An 18,358-nucleotide genomic window follows, 5' to 3' on the forward strand; every position below is an offset into this window, starting at 1 on the left:
AGATAGATAGATACATAGATAGTCTAGAGATAGATAGATTGAAGATAGGTAGATAAAACATAAATAGACCAAAGATAAATAGACAGATAGATAGCAACCGAAAACAGGACGATGTAGTAGACATGAGGATAGAAAGGCATATATGTAGATATGAATGTCTTGTAGATCACCTCGACAACTAGGTAGATACATTCCTATGTCTATACAGATTTACACTTATCACATCCATATTTACATCTCTATAGATATCTAGATATGCGCCCTCTCTCTCTCTCTTCAACGGATATGATCTTGCTGTCTTTCCTTTCTCTTCTCTTCTTTCATGAACAGTTCTCCTACCATCATCTCTTTCTTTCTTTCATCCCTCGTTCCTTTATCTGTCTTTCTTCATGTCATCTTTCCTTGTAGGCAGAATGACCGAATCGACCCCTATCACTGTCAGGACCTCACAAGCTCTCGTGTCTGTCATCCGCAATACCCTTCAGTTCCTCTTAGCTCGAAATATGAGACGACCTACATGCAAGGCTATGACTACGAAGACTGGTCGAAGCGTCCCACAAAGACTTCCAAGTTCGGGAGCATTCTAGCACACGATAATTCCGGGCCAGACTCATGGACTACCGAAAGTCGATTCGAATACAGGTGACTACCCATTCATCCTCCCTCTCTCTCTATATATATAGATATATATAGGTGTATATACATGTGTACAGGTAGATAGATCTACGGTGGAGATACGTGAGGTGTGGGGGAGGGATAGGGGAGGATAGCTATAGATGTATGTGTGTATAGTAGGGGTACTCAGCTGTATATGGAGATATAGACATGCATAGGTAGGAGGATGTGCGTTTATGGAGTGTGTTCTATCAAGAGCACGTGTAATATTATTACATGTATGTAGTAAGTGATGCGTCCAAGTGTATATACACGTGTAGACAAGAAGTCGTGTGAGGAGAGAGTGTATATAGATGCATATATCTATACACATGTGTATCATGGAGTGTGTTGTATATGTACAGCTAACTCTTCTTGCAATGAGAAATGGATCTTTTCGTGTCATGTCTTAAAATGCATCCATTTGGATTTTTTCCTCTCAATGATCTGCCCTCGATGAGAATAGATACACATCATCGCGACTACTTCCCACAGAACGTGAAAACTTCTCCCATTCTTCCGGTGTATATACACCCCGGACTGTCTAGACACATCTCTCCATAGAACCAAACTGCTTTTTCTTTTGTCTGTTTTTCTTTCTCCGTGAGGTGTCTGTACATACACCACATCCACCTCTTTTACCTCATGCAAGCAATCTTGACAGAAAGGCAGTCATAGACACGAAAGTAGATGAACCTCCGCATTTCGTCAATCTCTTCTTTTTCTTCTTGTTTCTCTTGTAGAAATCCCGTGCAACGGCGAGATGCTTTGATCGAGACGGGTCAGTGGCCCTACGGGAGAGAAGAAGAAGTCTGTGGAAAGATAAACGGGCGGAGAGTACGAGGTGGACGTGAAGAATTTCTTTATCGTAAGTTCTTTTGAAGCAAACAAGAAGAGACAAGAGAGAGAGAGATAGAAGTGTGTGAAAGATCTTTGTATGCACTTTCCCCATGCCGCTCTAGTATCAGAAGTCCAGGGGTGAGACTACTGCGAAAGAAGGAGGAGAAAGAGGGGACTGCAGTTTGAGTTGCGATCTTAGATAGATAGAGAAAGATAACGATGATACTCGGGGAAGGAGAGAGATGTATATACATATATAGAGAGACAGAGCGATGTATAATATGTGGATCTAAGGAGTCTTTCTGCATAGATACACGTCAAGGATGAACCGTATGTATAGCTCTCGTATATACTCGATACATACACCTATATCTATCTATCTATCTGTCGATCCATGTACCCATCTATATCTATCTATTCATATATATATATATGGAGAAAGGTAGAGAGAGACATTCCAACTGTCTCTTTGTCGGTATGCGCAACTTCGATTTCTAGGGTGTCTATGAAGAATCCAAATGGCTCAGTACATACCTTAAATCATATCTCCACTCATTTCTTGTGTGTATTTCCCCTTTTTCTTTCTTTTTCTTCTTTCTCTTCGTCTTCTTCTTTTTCTTTCTTTCTTTCTCTTTGTTTGTGGTGTCCGTAGTTCATCCGATGCCTGTGCATGTGAGTCCTACACATGAAGAAGACTATCTCCGATCCATCGAACCTAGGCCACCGCACGAAGCTGTTCCTCCCTATATGCTTCCACGTGAAGAAGAAGAAAAAGAGCCACACTTCACGTCTCCTTATGCTTCAGAAGACATCGTAGACAGACAACCTCCTTCTTCTTCTGAAAATTCCTCCTCTTCTTCTCATCTACCTCCTCGAGAAATTCCCTCTGCTTCTTCTTCTCCTCCGCACCATCCTTATGCTTATCCTTCTCCCTATGGAAGTGAACTGCATGCACCATCGGCTTCGCCTAATGTTCGTTTCGCCGAGAAAGGCTAGATGTAGCTAGCTAGCCAGCTAGCTAGCTAGCGACATTTATGTGAATGAATGAGTGGAGGGTGTGGAGAACCAGTAGCAGGCGGGAGAAGAGAAGAAGAAGTGCACGATATGATTGAGATGTAGTTGGGGAGAAAAGAAGAAAGAGAGGATAGCAGGGAAAGGGAAGACGACGAGAAATTTTAATAGAGGATGGAAATGCTCCGAATATAAGCGAATCAGAAGGAAGGGAGGGGAGGTGCGTGAAGCATATGAAGACGGTGTTGTGTGATATGCAGAAAGAGATAGAGGGATGTGTATACACACGGATAAGATAGATCGAGAGATAGATAGAGGGAAGAGATGGGGCTAAGTCATATATAGGCATGAGGTATTTGCTTGACAAGAGAAAAAATCGATGGACAGAAAGAAAGATAAAGATAGATACATATCTAGCTATACTGGATATGCTCTGAAAGAGAGAGAGATGGATGAGAAGATGAAGCTGATGGATGAGGGAGGGAAAGAAATAAACTGCAAAGTTTCAGATAGATAGATAGATAAACGTCTCTTTCTCTCTTCCTCTCTTTCTTTCCTTCTTTCCTATTTTGGCGTCTCTGGAATAGGAGAAGGAAAAGCTTTCTCTTTTTCTTTTGGCTATAGACAATTCTTTATTTAGGGAGATTTCTTCTTCTTCTACTCGTGATGGATTATCTCTGACATTTCTTTTTCAAAGTTGAGAGAGACAGGGACGCCCTTTTGAACTCTCGTTGTTGTCTATACACCTGAGATAAATCTTATCTTGTTATACCTCTCCTCTTGCATGCATTCCTTTTTTCTTTCTCTCCTTCTCGGCGTCTTTTTTGTCGGTCTCCACATTCTCTCCGTACTGGAGGTTCTTTCGTTCTTTTTTTCTTTTCTTCTATCTTCTTCAACTTCTCTTGTATTTCCTTCATTCTCTCTTGGTTAAGGTCATCTTTAGGTATAGGAGAGAACCTAAGAAAGAAAGAAAGGTCTTTCTCTTTTTCTTTCTTCCTTTTTTGCTCTTTTGTCTCTTTTGATCTGAAAGACTTTCTCCCACCCTTCTTGTGAAAAGAGTCTTCAAGAAGTTTTTCTTTCCTTTCCAACTTTCTTCTTTCTTCTTTTCTTTTCTTTCTGACCTTCCTATTACGATATGAACAGCCGTTCTTAAGAGGAGATGAGTCTTCTCGATTGAACTAAGTAACCTCCTAGCTATGTACCTGACGAGCTAGGGCTTGTATCAATCTATGCATTCATCTGAATTCTTTTAAACACCTTGTGGAAGGGAAATGATATAGATACAACTTGTTCACTCTTTGTCTTCTCTCGATCACCCTCGAGCTAGTCAAGCAAAAGAAGAAGAAACAGTCATCTAGTCAGATCACGTGTAAAAGAGAGAGAGAGTATGAGGTTGGATCAGGTGTATATACAGAAACCCTCCCCATATATCTTCATCCATCCATCCATCTATCTAACTCCTTGTAAAGACGCCCTTGTGATTTAGTTAGGTGAAAGAAGCGACAAAGAATCTAAGAAGAAGAAGAGACATCTTGAAGACACTCACGAAGCGGATAAGAAAGATACATGCATCATTACTATTCTTTTCTTTATCTATTCTTTGTCTTCTTCTCCTTCCTCTTTGCCTGTAAGAAGAAGGAGAACTTGTTATGTCCCATGGATGAATCCGTATCAGTTAAAAGGATTCGGTAAAAGTAAGAAGGCAAGCGAAAAGATTTATCTCCCTTCAATCTCTCTCTTTATCTATCGATTTCTTTTAGATATCTATGTGTCATCTATTCTTTCGTGTGAAGCATCTCCCCTAAGACTTGCGGGTTTTTTCTCTTCTCTTCTAGACGCGAACAACGTGATTAAGCAAGGAGTCGTGACGAATGAAAGTTTAATGTTCTTCTTTGTCTTCTTTTTTCTCTTCTTACTCTAGTAGCTAGCTGTCAATCCACAGCATTCATCTATTATCTAAAGAGAGACCAAAGAAGAGGAGAGAAAGAAAGAAAGAGAGAGAAGGGCAATCGACTAATTGATTGATCGGGGTGGTGGAGAAGACAATAATTTCTCATGTGAACCGAAAGAAGAAAAAGACAAAAAAGAAAATCTCTTCTTTCTTCCTTCTCACTCTTTCTTTCTTTCCTTACTAATTTCTCTCTCGCTGTCTTGTCACTAGTTAGTTGCTTCTTTCTTCTCATAAAGTGAGGGAGAAAAGGATGTCTATCAACAGATGTGTACGACTTAGCTCCATTTCTGTAAAGAAAAGATAGGAGAAGAGGGTGTTGATCTATCCCCTCTCTTGCCGAATCATAAAGAAAGAAAGAGAGAAGAAAGGCAGCAAGAGCAATTTTCTGTCTCCTGCCTTAGTAGTGGTGTGTCTACCCTTCACGCTCTTATCCTCAATACCTCTACCAACATTTGACGTGTTTCTTTCTTCTTATACGGGAAACGTTTATGGAACTTCTTCGTTCTCTTATCATGATCTTCTCCAATCTTTTCCACTGGAATGAATGCTGCCTCCCTCATGCACTCCCGAACCTGTCTCTCTCTCTCACTTCTCTACATAAGTCGTTTCAATGTACACGTGAAAATAGATAGATGGATATATAGAAGGCAGGTCCATCAGTGTATCTCTATCTATCTACGTCTATCTGTAACGATGCACTGTGTATGTGATCGATTCTGACTACTTCAATAGATACTTGATATACACATCTCTACACCTCTATGTCGAGTGCTCCGCATTCTTTCTTCTCAAGAGCCGGAGAGAGTCGGCTACACTTTGCAAATGCCCTGCATAGGCCTCCTGTTTCTGTGAATAATTCTATGCAGTTCTTCTCGGATGAGCTATCTATCTCGATGCGTGTCTATGATAGAGCTACAGGCTGCTTGTCTTATGGAGAGAATATACGAGGAAGAGGCAAAGAAGAGAAGATTTTCTTCTCTTCTTTCTCTTCAAAGGAGAAGCGAGGCTTTTCTTCTCTTCGTTTGCTCTTTATCTCATTCTCACCATCCGAGAAACAAAATGTAACTGAATATCTCTCTCTCTCCCTGTCGGAGAAAAAAGAAGAAAAGAAGAGCATCTTCTCCTGTCTTTGTCTCTCGCTCGCTGAGCCTCGTGGTGGATAGGAGGGTGCTTCTGTTGAGACACGTTGTTGTCTATCAGTATGTGCTACAGTCTAGTAGACTTCAGCGAACATAATCTGAAAGAATATACACCTCTATCATCTATCTACCTCTAGTGTGTCTGTCGATCTATCTATCTATATGGAATCAAGATGTTCTTTTCTCTTCTCATTCTTCTTCTCCTTTCTCTCTCTTCGTTTGAATGGTTTCCCTTACGGTGTTTTGCATGCAAAAGAATCCATAGAAGAAGAGAAGACAAGACGTTACTCATCAACCACGTTCTTTCTTCTTTCTTCTCCCCTGTTGAAGTTACTTTTCTTTCGTGTCCGCTTGTTGCTAAAAGAACGGCCGTGGAAAGGAAAAACCCACTTTTCTCCCCGACAGATTGATAGGAGATAGACAAGATAACTAAAATCGAAAAAGAGGTCAAAGAAAGGACTCTTCCCTTCATTCGTTCCTTCGTTCGGTCTATGGACCAGTAAGAGAGAGGAAAGGTGTCTTGCGAAAAGATTCGAAAAGAAAAGACGCACCGAAACAGAACACCCTCTTGATCTCTAAAAGAAGAGAAAAGAAGACAGGAGATAAGATCTAAAGAAAAAAAAGAAAGACAAGAGTGAGAGAGAGATGAAGAAAGAGAGAGGTAGATAGGTACCATTGTAGCTCAGTAGAAGAAAAAGAAGATAGAAACGCATGGCTTCGCTCGGGCCTTTGTGTGGGTGAAGTGCGACGAATGTCCGTCGCCTCCTATGTCTGCGACTCCAGTTTATAAGATACTACCACTACGACTCCCTTCTTCTTCTTCCTTTTCTTTTTCGGAGACAAGATGGTCTCTCTTCTTCTTAAATCTGCGGACTCCTACAGGATTGACAGAAAGAAAGGACGGCTCTCTTCTTGGAGTCTATGAATAGGAAATTCCCTCGTCTTTCCTTCTTCTTTTCTTTCTCGTCTCCTTCGCATCTGTTGTGTTCCTCCACTCATTAAAAGTCACTGACAGACAGCAAATGTAAGGAAAACACACATCTCTTTCTCTCATTCATTCATCTCTCCGTTAGAATTTCTGCAACGATCAAAAGAAATGAAGAGAAAGATGACTTTTCGAATGGCAAGAAGTGAAGTAAATGAACTTCTCTGTTCGAATCTTCTCTTTTTGACCTCGTAGTGAATGAGATATAGTATCGACCTCTCTTCCCAGCCCTCTTTTTCAGCAAGGAAGAGAAAGGAAGGACACTACGCTTCCCCCAAGAAAGCCTTCCTTCTCTCTATCTCTCTCTCGAGGTTTACACACAGAGAGAGAATGAGATAGGAGCATCAATGTAAATATCTTTCTTTCTTTCTCTCGGTTGAAATCTCTTCATGTCTCCACTTTTTTACTTGAAGGGACTGGATCCACAGACAGAGATGACCTATCCATCTATCTCTCAGTCAGTCAATCTCTCTATCTTTCCGCACTTAGTTAGCTCAGTCACCCATCAACACCCTTTCCCTGGAAAGAATCTTTCTGTCCCTAGGAATCACTGAAGAAAGAAAGAAAGAAAGAAAGAAAGAAAGGGGTGTCCCAGCGAGCACAGATTGATCTGCCCGTTACCCGGAGAGAGATCAGTTAAGAATAAAAGAATGAAAGAAAGAAAGCCGAGGAAGATGGAGAGAGAAACATAGGAGATCCCCCCCTAGTTGAAGAAGAGTTGATTTACTGAGAAATAAAAGGTCTTCTTCAAAGAAAGACGGAACAGATGAAGAATCTCTACACATAAGAAAAGCTAACCTATTGACAGCCAGCCAACCCCCCGCCTTTCAACTTGACCGGTCTTTATCTATATCTCCCATTCTCTTTGTGAAAAGTTGATCTTGCCACTCTTCAAGCGAAAAGAAAAGAGATGAACCGTCTGTAGACTTTCTATTCTTCAGAAGCACGAGCATCGATGACCTTCTTCGAAAGGACAAGTTGGAAAGAAAGAGAAGGAAGAACTGACTAAATAGACTTCTTTTCTGTGGAAAGATAGCTCTCTGTCTCTACATATGTAGGACATGAGCCTTCCCTCCTCTCTCTCTCCTCTCTTTCTAGGGTGTACGTACACTGCAACAACAAGGGTCATCTTGTAACGGAGTATAAGAAGACGTACATGGTTCTCTTTTCTTGACAGATTCTGCGGACGTCACTTTCTTTCTCTCTTCTTTTCTTCTGTTCATGACATCGAGAAAGAGATGAAGCAACCTCTCGGCTGAAGAGAAGAAAAGAAGTTTGGAGAAGATTCCGAAAGGTCTTGACTTTCTTTCTCTCCTTGTCTATCGCAGAAAGCAGAAATCCAAGCAAGTCTCTCTTTCTCTTCTCCTATCTCTCTCAATCCGTAATTACCCAAACAACCTTTTCTATTTCGAATAAGAAGATCTTTCTCGATAAACATACCTTTCTCTCTCTTCCCATCTATCAAGGAAAGGCGAGTCAGCACATTCTCTCTTGATCTTCTCAACCCCGACTTTTTACCTCTTCATTATAGACGATAACTCTCTCTCACTCTTTCTTATATCTATCGTCCCTCCAAGAAACAAGACATCTCCCTCTCTCTCTTCATTCATTCTTCTGATCATAACCTTCTCTCTCTCTTCTCCGTCATTCTATCCTTTCATTTCTTCTTCTCCTCCTCCTCTTCATCTTTCTCTCTCTCTCATCCTTTCTCCAGATCTCTCTTCTCCTCTCTGTCTATCTCTCAATCTCTCCTCTCATCCCCTCTTCCCCTTTCTCACACCCTTCTTTCTCCTCCTCTTCATACTTTCCTCTCGCTTCATCTCTCTTCCCCTGTCTTGCTTCCTGTCTCTCCTTGTTTTTTCCTTTCTTCTTTCTCTCCCTTCTCCCTCCTCTCCACCATGGCCAGCGTCCCAGGAGGTGCGATGTGCTCCTCTTCTTCTGCTTCCGCGGGAGGGACTTTGACGGTTTATGAGAATACCTATCGCCTAGGCCCCGCAGAGGAAGAGAAGTTCTTCCCTTCACGCATAGAGAATCTTCTTGAGAGAGTCATGACGGAGTACTTTCGAGATAAGAGCTTCAATGCCGAACAAGGCCCTGTATGGGCGCAAGAGGCAAGCGCTCGCATCATGGAGGAGATGCGAGATCTCCAACTGCATAGACAGCAGATGCCTCGCTTTAAGATTGTCGTGCAAGTCGTTATAGTCGAGAATTCCGGCCAGGGGATACGTGTCTCAAGCAAAAGCCTATGGGACGTAAACCTCGACAACTGGGCGAGCTATACACACGTACAAGCGGATATGTATGCTATTGCTATGGTCTTCGGGTGCTATAGAGAATAAAGACACACCACAAAGAAAGTACAAAAGAAAGAAAGGCAGATAGAGAATTGAGAAAAGGAGTGCACCGACACAACGAGAAAGAGACAAGTGAGAGAGAAAGAAAGAAAAAGAAAGAAAGAAAGACCGACAAAGAGAAGGAGGGATAGAAGTAGATGAAATAGAAAGGTTGAATAGAGTGGGAGAAAGGGAGAGTTCATTTTGTGAGAATGTGTCTCTCGTCCATCTTGTCAATTCTTTTCTCTCTTTCTTTCATTCATCCGTCTCTCCTTTGTGTCTTTCTCTTCTTTGAACTGTTCTTTCTCCGGCCTGTCTTTCTCTCTTCCGCTTCTTTTCTTCTTAAATGGAGAGAGAGAAATAGCGATCTTTTGCTTTCGTTTCTTCTCTCGTGTCAACAAGAGAGAAAGAAAGAAAGGACAAGCTAGCTCGACAGATGAACGACGAGCAAGAGAATGAAGAGACGGTTGAATTGCGTGAAAAAGAACAAGGCGAGAGAAACCTCTCTATCTTTCTCTCTCTTTATCTCGATCTCTTTGTGAATGTGTGTATATGTATCTCCCTGTGAATTTCCCTGCCGTTTTTCTTTTCTTCGTCGTCGTCTTTCTTATTTAAGACATCTGAATGGAAGTCTTTTTCTTTCCTTTTGACTTTGTATACATCCCTCTTTCATACAAATGAGACCTCGAGCTGAGACTACGCAGAAGTGAGGGAGCTTCTCTCAATCTCTTTCTTCACTCTCTTTGTCTGAGAAACGATACTCGAAAAGAGTAGGAGAAAGAAAGGACAGATTGATACATCCATCATCTATCTCGCAGAAGAACTTCATAAATGCTATATAGACCTCTAGCTATCTATCTATACCTACACATTCATACATATTCATACATATATGGTCATACATGCATACAGACATAGAGATATGTACATACATAGGTAGACATACATACATACATATTCATACATACGTCGAGATGTCTGTGTTGATGTGTGGCGCGTACTGCATGCACGCATGCATCGATATGGGAAGAGAGAGAGAGAAAGATAGGTGCGCCGCTGACAGGCGTAAGACTCTCTAGTCAACCTTGTATAGATCCAACCCATGTAGATGGAGAAAATAGACTTCTTAACAGAGAGAGAAAGAGAGAAGTACGAAAAGATAGAAAGATCAAGGCGTTGCTCGTCACGAGACTTGCACATATATTCCACATCCTTATCTACAGGAAATTATGTCTACGTAGCTAGGTCGACAGCAACGATGACTTTTTTCTTTCTTTCGTTCTCTCCCATTTGTCTCGCCCCTTCATCTCTTCAAATGTCTCTAGGGGCATGCACGTCAGTAAATCGATTCTCCCCCCCCTTTTGCAAATCGAGAAGAGAAAGGAGAAACTGCGTATACACCACAACACCCTAGGAAAAAATATCTTCAACCCTGAAAAGCGATGAAAACGTCTCTCACCTTCTTCTTCTTTTCTCTCTGTCAATCTGTCTCTCTCTCTGTCTTTCCTTGCTTTCTCTTCATCCATCCGTCTTTAAGCCTCTGTATCGGCGTGGACCAGCTGACCTGTTTCAGCTCTCTCTCTCTTAGAAAGGGGACCGAAGCTCTTTCTTTCTCAATTGTGCTTTTCTTGGAGAGAAGAGCTCTGGAGGTTGACCTCCTTTGGGGGGAACTGATCCATCGATGGCTAGCTGGGAGAAATGAACTGCATGCAAAGAAATAAATACACTCAGTCAGTACGCAAGATAAAACAAGCATGGCATATTCTCGCTTTCCTTTCTTTATCTCTCTCTCTTTTCCTGAAATCTCCTCTTTTTATCTCTCCATCTCTTTCTTGCTTATCTTTATCTTATTGCCTTGTACACCTTTGTGTGTTTCTCAGGAGATTTCTTTGAAAGAAAAGATTCCATGGATGGATGGATGGATGAATCTCTCGATGTTCCTGCATGCATGGTGTTTCGATTCTCTTCTACAGCCATCGATTCTCCCATTGTGTTGGCCAGCTAGCCCCCGGCCATTCGACCTTCTTTCTCATCTTTTCTACTTCTCCCATCAACACTACAACGTTTCTCTCATTCTCGTTCGTTCTTCCTCTTTTCTTTCTCTCTTTTACATTGGAGCGAGAAGGATAAAGAACTCTCCAGCCTTACTCCAGTCTTTCTTTTTTCTTTCCTTCTCTCCTCGAGTGAATGGAATGCTCTCGATGTCGTTTGTCTGTACGGCCACAGCCCTCACCCTCACTGTCTCATCTAACTTCTTCTCTCTTTCGAACTTTTTCTTCTGCTCTTTATCGGAGGTGTATTTCGATTCGCATCGGAGAGACTGTCGTCGATGTCATAGCTATTATCTCCACCTAACTTCTCTCTCTTCGCTGCTTACTACTCGTTGCATGTCTCTCTTCTTTACTTGTGTATGAATAGATCTCATCTCTCTTTCGAGAAAGATTTCCTCTGCGTGTGATATAGATGAAGTCGGGGAAGAAGAAAAAGACAAAATGACGAGCTTCTCTAGCATGAAGGCGCTTCGGACAGGTGGATAGATAGCTAGTTGTATCTCTGTGCCTGTAGAGACACCCTAACTATCGTCAATCTACGACCTCCCTTCTTTGAGTGTATCTGTATATCTATGTAATTAAATGTCTTTCGGTATATCCCTCTATATGTATGTGTGGATCTTGAATCTGTTGATCTAGGAAGGAGAGAGAGAAAGAGTCCGTTCAGTGGTATAGACATCGAAGAAGTAGAACAAGAAAGAAGAGAAAGAGAGACAAACATCGCCTTCTCTCTATCTTTCTTCTTTTCTTTCTTCTTTCCCTTCTTTCCTTCTTTCTCACTCTTTCCTTTCGTTTTTAACTCTTTCTTTTTGTCTCTTCTGTCTTCTTCATTGAAGAGAGAATGGCGGGTTCGAGTCCACTTCTTGCCAGTGAGCCTGCTTCTCAAGAAGAGAAAGAAGATGAAGAAGAAGAAGAGAAGAGGAAGAGAGACATCCTTGTCGAGACTGGGAAGAGAATCGATGAGTTAAAAGAGGAACACAAAGACAGGAGGCAGAAAGAAGCACACTCTGTCTCTTCCTCTTCTTCTCCTCCTCTCTCAAGCCAAGGTGGCTCTTCACATTCTGTCCCTTCTTCTTCTTCTTCCACTCTTTCAACATGTCTCTCTTCTTCTTCTTCCTCTTCTACACGCACACCACATCCACATGAAGATCAAAGAGAAGCAGAAGAAAGAAATGAAGAAGAAGAAGAAAGAGAAAGAGAAGACTCATGTGTCTCTCCTTCTCCTTCTTGTTTTCCCACCGATGAGACCTACACACTCGATCGTAAGGCCATGCGCTATATGTCGCTTAGTGGGTTCCTTAAAGCGGGGGTACATCAACTAGCCACGTCTTTCTTCTTCTCTTCTTCTCCAAATGAGCAAATAGAAAAAGAGGAGGAGAATCTCAAGGATCGACCAGGTATCTCTCTTCTATCTTCTCCGTCTGTTGCATGTTCTCAACTGAATGAAAGATTGAAGAAGGCTGCCGCCCGAAAAGAAGAAGAAAAGAGTCGAGCGACAGTAGAAAGAAGAAGAAGAAGAGGGGGAGAAAAGCAAGATGTCTTAAAGACAACTGCGCCAGATGTCCAGCAGTCGGCCTTTCTCTCTCCACAGCAAACTCGCAAGACGAAAGAAGAAGATCTTCTCTCTTCTTTTTGCGTCAGGAACTCGAATGCTTCTTCTTCTTCTTCCTCTTTTCTTCATCTTATCTCATCTTTCTTTGATACATCTAGCTCTGAGAATTCTACTTCTTCTTCTTTTTCGCAAGATCCCAACGTGGATCTAAAGAAGGGAGAAGTTTCGCCGACTGGGGGAGAAGAACAAGAAGAAGAAAAGAAGAAGAAGAATCGAGGAGAAGAAGAGGAAGATAAAGACAACGATAAGGGAGATATTTTCAATGGGATCGTCTCCCTTGAAAGTCTTTCTCGCCTAGATCTTGGAGTGTACATACGCCCTAGTCTCTCTGAGCTCTTAGCTAGCTATCGACGGGATTCGAAGCATCAAGTGCAGTCTCTTCAATCTCGATGTAGAGAAATCGATCAAGAGCTCGTACCTCTCTATTCTTCTCTACACAAGTTAAAGAAAGAAACGTCTTCCTTCTCGATCAATCGTACCTCCTTCCAGACAAATGACCCTTCCTCATCTAAAACGAAGAATAAAAAGTTTGGAAAGAAGAACAACTCTCTGGCGAATCAAAAAGAAGATGAAAAGGAAGAAGGAGAAGGACAGTCTTCTCTCTGTTCACATACATCAAAAGATCTCTCTTCCTCTTCTCCCTCTTGTTCATCTTCCTCCTCCTCTTCTTCTTCGTCGTCTTCTGGCGAAAAGAAAGAGGGAAATCTTTCATCTGTCATTTCCTCTTCTTCATGTCTTCCAGATAGCCATGCTGAGAATCGAGATGATTCTGTCTCGTATGAGAATCGATTGTCTACTCCATCGAGCATCGAGAAGAGATCTGGAAAGAAGACGAAGACCTTGCCCAGCTTTTCTTTCCATCGTTTAGTAGCTCTTTCAGCAGAAATTTCGATCTTAGAGAAGGAAAAGAAAAGCCTGCAAGATCGGTTGAGGGTTCTCGAAGAGTTAGCTGAGAACGTCTGGACCCGTGCAGGATTACAAAGAAACCCTAACGACAGGAGGAGAAAAAGAGACTTTGAGAAAGAAGAAGAAGAAGACGAGGGGTGTCTGATGTCTCTCGAGAAGTTTACTCATCTCTTTTGTTCAAATGAGAAAGATTACAGTCAGGTGTACGCAGCGGAGAATCTCTTCTCTCTGTGTGATAAGGGTAAGAGAGGCAAAATTTCTTTCGAAGAAATGTTTCTCCATCTTCCTGTTAAGACCTACGAGGTCATATTCGTCACTCGAGAAATTTTCAGGAAAAGCAAACAATCTTATCGCTACTTCTGGATCTAAAGCTTTCCACAAGAAAGAAAAGATGATACAAGGGGAAGAAAGAAGGAAGATGAGAAAGAAGAGAAAGAAAAAGAGAAGAAGTAGCGGGGAAAAAGGGAAAGAAAAGAAGAGAAAACGAGAAAGAGAGAGAGAAAAAAGAGTAAGAGAGAGACAAGGAGATAAGAGTGAAAGAGAAGAAAAAAGAATGGACAGGAAAGAACGTCAGGACGACGTCTTCTCTCTAATGTGTATTTTAGAAAGAGATCGAATCTTTCTGTATATTTGAGAGTGGAGAAGAAGGCTCTTGTTTTCTTTGCACTTTCTCTCTCTTTCTTCTTCGATGAGAAAACAGGAGACGAGACTGGATGTGCGTGTGAGGATTTCTTATTTCCTTTTGTTTGACTGGAAGGCCTTGCTGATGATGGATGCGCACCTGAGGGAGGTGTACATACACCTGAACTTCGGGTGTATGTACACCATGTACTTTTAGAATAGATGATGTGTCACACACTTGTTGTTCTTGTAGATCGATTGTCTCCACTTTTCTTCGATTTCCTTGTATATCCGAAGAAGGCGTTTTTCTTCTTTCAATCAAAAGTCTCCTTCTCTTTTCAAAGTAGCAAGAAAAGGATCGGTTTTCTTTCAAATGCTTTTCTTCTTTCTCTCCCGTGTCTTCTTCCTTCATATCTCGTCATCGCAAGGGAGATCTGGGCGTAGGGAAGTAGTGAAGTTTTCGGTCGCTTTCTTTACCGACATTTTTCTTCAAAAGGGAAGAAAGAAGGGGTGCTGCAGGTATTTCCTGTCCATTCGGCGCATAAGTTTATTTCAACAAGAGATAGATAGATAGATTGGACGTATAGATTCAGCTCATACCTGTAGGTAGATATAGATAGATACACACTTCAGGGACGGATAGATAGGTATACATAGAGAGGTATAGATAGATAGATGTATACACATATAGTTAAATATCGGTAGACAGATAGACAGATCAGACACGGCTAGGTACATAGATAGATTAAAGATAGATAGATAGATAGTTGAAGATAGATAGATAGATAGATTAAAGATAGGTTAAAGATAAAGAAGCTAGTTAGGTAGGTGAATCATATTGAGTGCGTTGGCTTTCAAGTGTTTTTGTCTTGATAAGTAGGAGAATAGGCTCTATTAGCTAAGCTAGCTTCTCTTCTACCAGTCTCTCTACCTCTCTACCTACCTTTAATCTATCTAGCTATCCAGATCAGTGCCAAGGACAAGACTACTCCTACTTTCTCAGTACCGGCGCACCGTCAAGAGAGAGAAAGGGAAGGAGAGAAAAGAAGATGAGAGAAGAGACAGATTGTCCTTTTGGAAAGACTCCCTTTCTTCTTCTTGAAGTGTGGAAGAAAACATCTTAGATCATGAACAGAAGAAGAAAGAAAGAAGGAAAGAAAGAAAGAGAAACGCGTCAGAATTGTTTAGGACACTTTATCAGTCTAGGGACCTCACAATTATGGAAAATTATCTCCTCGCCCTTTCTCTCTCATACACATGTAGATCTATCTAGCCACATGCTCCTGTACAATCTATCTATCTATCTTTAATCTATCTTTAATCTATCTATCTATCGTTAATCTATCTATCTATCTACGCATGGAGTGCTTATTCCCTCTCTCCCTCTTTCTTTCCATGAAAAGCTACTATAAACACACATTCAAGGTAGAGAAGTGGATAGAGATAACGATTGAAATTAGCTATCCTGAAGACAGAGATATGTATATATCTCTTTCTCCCTCTTTGTTCACATCCACTCCTTCTTTTCTAAGGTCAAAAAGAGAAAGAAAGACATAGACAAATGATAGAAACACGGGGAAAGCGAGAGAAGAAGAAAGATTAAGAAAAGTAAGATTCCTTTCTTTAATAGAAGAAGAATTCCACGCAAAACAGAAGTCTCTCAAAAACCTAAAGACCTCTCTCTTATTCTACTCCTCTATAGAAGAGAGCATTTCTCTCTCTCTCTTTTCCGAATATAAGGCGAAAGAGATCATCTTTATCTCCATCCACACCGTAACACACATTGAAGACCAAAAACGACAGAAAGGACCGAAAGAAGAAGAAAATGTAGAATAAACCAAGCAATACATCAATCAGTCAAGAAATCCGTCATAAGATCGCATGATGAAAAAGAAAGCGAAGGAAGAGACAAACAAAAAGAAAAAGAAAGAAAGAAAGAAAGAAGAAGAAACGGATGACTGACGTACAGGAAGATTCAGGAAAGAAATACCTATACATGTATGCATATATATATATATATATAAGGTCTATTTATATGCATATGCATATATTTTTATATAGATATATCTGTATAGGTATATTTCTATGTATCTAGACATACAGGCAGTGCTGGAAGACTTAAAGGCTTTAGACATTTTCCGTCCTTTCATCTTCTTCTTTAAGACAACGAAAAAGGGAAAAAAGAAAAGAAGAAGATGAAGAGAATCCTTCTTCTTCTCATGGCTTGTCAACATGCAGATGAAACTCTCTCTGACCGAGTGACGAAAAATGAAAGAAGAAAAAAGCTTAAGGAAGAAAGAAAGACTAAGAAAGAAAGAAAGGGAAGAAGACAAAATTCATTCCTCCAGCTCTCTCCTTCTTCTTCTTTGTTCTCCTTCTCTCACTTCCACCTTCCTTTTTCTTTTTCTTTAGCAACGTCTTCTTCTTCTCTCTACCTGTCTGCTTCATAGCCCTCTCCCATCTTCTTCATTATTCAATCAAAATCGTCTCTATACATCCATCCATACATACATACGTACACTCTCCCACAGAAGGACTACGCATATATATATATATATATAAATCTCTCTCTCTATATCTATATATGTATACTTTTGTCTTAGTCACTAGGTGATTAAACATATACATCCATAGATGTGTGTATTGACTGCTTCATCTCTATTTCGATATGTATATATGTGTATATCTATGTATGCATGTGTTTACTTGGCAAGAGGGCGTAGACAATACATGTATACAGGATAGAGAGATTTAGGGAAGTTGGGTTGCTTCATATCGAAGAGAAGTCTTAAATTTGCTTTCTTGAAGAGATCTCGATACTGTTGATCGGTCCGCATGATAGAATTGTCTGTCTTATCAATCATAAAGCCGCTGCCTTCCCCCGACACATTCTCCTTCACACATATCACTCCAGATGGATTCAAACAGGCGGAACAACGCTCTGAGACAACATACAAGAAAAGATAAAAGAAGAAAAGAAAGAAAAAGAAAGAGAAGCACAGATGAAAGAAGAGAAGAAGAAGAAGGAGGAGGCGTGGTTCGAAAGAAGAGGAGAAAGAAAGAGACAAAGAAGAGACGATGGAAATCTTGAAGTATCCACTAGCTAGCTTGACGGCGTTTCGATGCAATGAAACAGGGCAGATACAAGCATTCTCAATCTTTCTATCAAGCAGATAAACATATATCTCGGCTTATAGACGAAGAGATAGAAAGGAATCTGTTTTCTCTCTATAGAGATAGAGGTCTTCAGGGAGATACATCTACAGGTGTGTATCCATGTAGACGCAAAGAAGGGGGTGGCGTGAAGTATCTGTTGATCTGCCTTACGAGGGAGAGACAGAGACAAAAGAAGAAGAAAATGGAGGAGAAGAGAAAAAAAGGAGAAAAAGCAAAGATGGAGAAAAGGAAAGGGTTTCATTCAGCATTCCAAAATGAACCCTACATAAAGAAGAAGGACGAGGTTACTACATAGTGGTTCCTGAGCTGTATATACACCTGAAACACATGCAATGAAAAAAACGCATAAACCACTTGACTTCCCTTTCCCTCTTCTTTCTTTCTCACTCTTTCTTTCTCACTCTTTCTTTCTTATCTCTTATCTCTTTCTCTCTTATCTCTGTCTGTCTTATCTCTGTCTGTCTTATCTCTGTCTGTCTTTCCTGAACGTCTTACTTAGTAGATCGACGAGATCGGCATCTGTGAGGTACAGGATAGACCACTGCAGCCAAAAGCAATCGTACGTCTTCTCGGGAGTGAAGTTCTGCAGAGGCGTCTGATAAAGATCTTTCAATCTCTCCGACTTGACGTAATTTCTTGCTTCTGATAGAAACTTCTCCATTGGCTCGACTAAGTCCACCTAAGAAAAGAAAGAAAGAAAGAGGGAGATAAAAGAAAGATAAGAAAGAAGAGAAGGAAGAAAGGCGATGCGAAAAAGAAAGAAAGAGATAAGAATGAGAAAGAGAGATAAGAGGATAAAGAGAGACAGAAAGAGAGATAGAAGACTGAATGTGAACGAATCAAGGAAGAAAAGAAGAAAAGAAAGAAAGAAGACTGGAGATGCAAGAGAGGAGGAAGAAAGATGAGAAAGACATGAAAAACGAGTGGCATGCAGAGGAGAAGAAAAAAAGCAAAATAGATCAAATCCAGACAACCCTAAAAGAAGAAGAAGAAGAGCCTTTATTCCATTCCGAAAGAAAGAAAGACCCGAGAGATCCCAGGCCTCGTCTCAAAAAGGAAAAGAAAAGAAACGAAGAAG

At 40.9% G+C, this 18,358-nt stretch overlaps 7 protein-coding genes across 7 annotated transcripts; 3 read left to right on the plus strand and 4 right to left on the minus strand.

The window, feature by feature from the left end:
• Window positions 1–406: 406 nt before the first annotated feature.
• Window positions 407–4,232, plus strand: CSUI_007481 (uncharacterized protein). Its single transcript, XM_068067626.1, has 3 exons — window positions 407–642; window positions 1,398–1,522; window positions 2,147–4,232. Exons 1-3 carry the CDS (start codon window positions 518–520, stop codon window positions 2,488–2,490), a joined length of 594 nt encoding a protein of 197 aa, XP_067920392.1. The 5' UTR covers window positions 407–517; the 3' UTR covers window positions 2,491–4,232.
• A 2,737-nt stretch (window positions 4,233–6,969) lies between these two features.
• CSUI_007482 (tctex-1 family protein) lies at window positions 6,970–8,919 on the plus strand (the record flags this gene model as incomplete). Its single annotated transcript, XM_068067627.1, has 2 exons — window positions 6,970–7,037; window positions 8,295–8,919. The coding sequence occupies 2 exons, from the start codon at window positions 6,970–6,972 to the stop codon at window positions 8,917–8,919; spliced, it is 693 nt and encodes a 230-aa protein (XP_067920393.1).
• CSUI_007483 (uncharacterized protein) lies at window positions 8,900–9,450 on the minus strand. Its single transcript, XM_068067628.1, has one exon. The coding sequence runs from the start codon at window positions 9,114–9,116 to the stop codon at window positions 8,907–8,909; it is 210 nt and encodes a 69-aa protein (XP_067920394.1). The 5' UTR covers window positions 9,117–9,450; the 3' UTR covers window positions 8,900–8,906.
• A 1,519-nt stretch (window positions 9,451–10,969) lies between these two features.
• CSUI_007484 (uncharacterized protein) lies at window positions 10,970–14,511 on the plus strand. The gene has a single exon (XM_068067629.1). It carries the CDS (start codon window positions 11,806–11,808, stop codon window positions 13,849–13,851), a length of 2,046 nt encoding a protein of 681 aa, XP_067920395.1. The 5' UTR covers window positions 10,970–11,805; the 3' UTR covers window positions 13,852–14,511.
• Window positions 14,512–14,869: 358 nt separating this feature from the next.
• On the minus strand, window positions 14,870–16,096 carry CSUI_007485 (uncharacterized protein). Its single transcript, XM_068067630.1, has one exon. It carries the CDS (start codon window positions 15,951–15,953, stop codon window positions 15,792–15,794), a length of 162 nt encoding a protein of 53 aa, XP_067920396.1. The 5' UTR covers window positions 15,954–16,096; the 3' UTR covers window positions 14,870–15,791.
• An 81-nt stretch (window positions 16,097–16,177) lies between these two features.
• CSUI_007486 (uncharacterized protein) lies at window positions 16,178–16,601 on the minus strand (the record flags this gene model as incomplete). The annotated part of the gene is made up of 1 exon (XM_068067631.1): window positions 16,178–16,601. A coding segment is annotated over exon 1 (159 nt), but the record flags the coding sequence as incomplete, so codon positions are not given.
• Window positions 16,602–16,755: 154 nt separating this feature from the next.
• Window positions 16,756–17,959, minus strand: CSUI_007487 (protein c9orf32). The gene is made up of 2 exons (XM_068067632.1): window positions 17,776–17,959; window positions 16,756–17,044 (listed from the first exon to the last, which is right to left on the minus strand). The coding sequence occupies exons 1-2, from the start codon at window positions 17,939–17,941 to the stop codon at window positions 16,806–16,808; spliced, it is 405 nt and encodes a 134-aa protein (XP_067920398.1). The 5' UTR covers window positions 17,942–17,959; the 3' UTR covers window positions 16,756–16,805.
• Window positions 17,960–18,358: the final 399 nt, after the last annotated feature.

Source organism: Cystoisospora suis (genome assembly GCF_002600585.1).
Source record: "Cystoisospora suis strain Wien I chromosome Unknown contig_3953, whole genome shotgun sequence".
In the NCBI taxonomy this organism is placed as follows: Eukaryota; Apicomplexa; class Conoidasida; order Eucoccidiorida; family Sarcocystidae; genus Cystoisospora; species Cystoisospora suis.

Excerpts from the sequence above, each read along its gene's own strand:
- CSUI_007481 (XM_068067626.1), top strand. The coding sequence starts at position 518 with ATGCAAGGCTATGACTACGAAGACTGGTCGAAGCGTCCCACAAAGACT. Across the intron at positions 643-1,397 it reads GAAAGTCGATTCGAATACAG|AAATCCCGTGCAACGGCGAG; the intron begins GTGACTACCCAT and ends TTTCTCTTGTAG. Across the intron at positions 1,523-2,146 it reads ACGTGAAGAATTTCTTTATC|TTCATCCGATGCCTGTGCAT; the intron begins GTAAGTTCTTTT and ends TGGTGTCCGTAG.
- CSUI_007483 (XM_068067628.1), bottom strand. The coding sequence starts at position 9,116 with ATGAACTCTCCCTTTCTCCCACTCTATTCAACCTTTCTATTTCATCTA.
- CSUI_007484 (XM_068067629.1), top strand. The coding sequence starts at position 11,806 with ATGGCGGGTTCGAGTCCACTTCTTGCCAGTGAGCCTGCTTCTCAAGAA.
- CSUI_007485 (XM_068067630.1), bottom strand. The coding sequence starts at position 15,953 with ATGTATTGCTTGGTTTATTCTACATTTTCTTCTTCTTTCGGTCCTTTC.
- CSUI_007487 (XM_068067632.1), bottom strand. The coding sequence starts at position 17,941 with ATGGAGAAGTTTCTATCAGAAGCAAGAAATTACGTCAAGTCGGAGAGA. Across the intron at positions 17,045-17,775 it reads CGATCTCGTCGATCTACTAA|AGCGTTGTTCCGCCTGTTTG; the intron begins GTAAGACGTTCA and ends ATGTTGTCTCAG.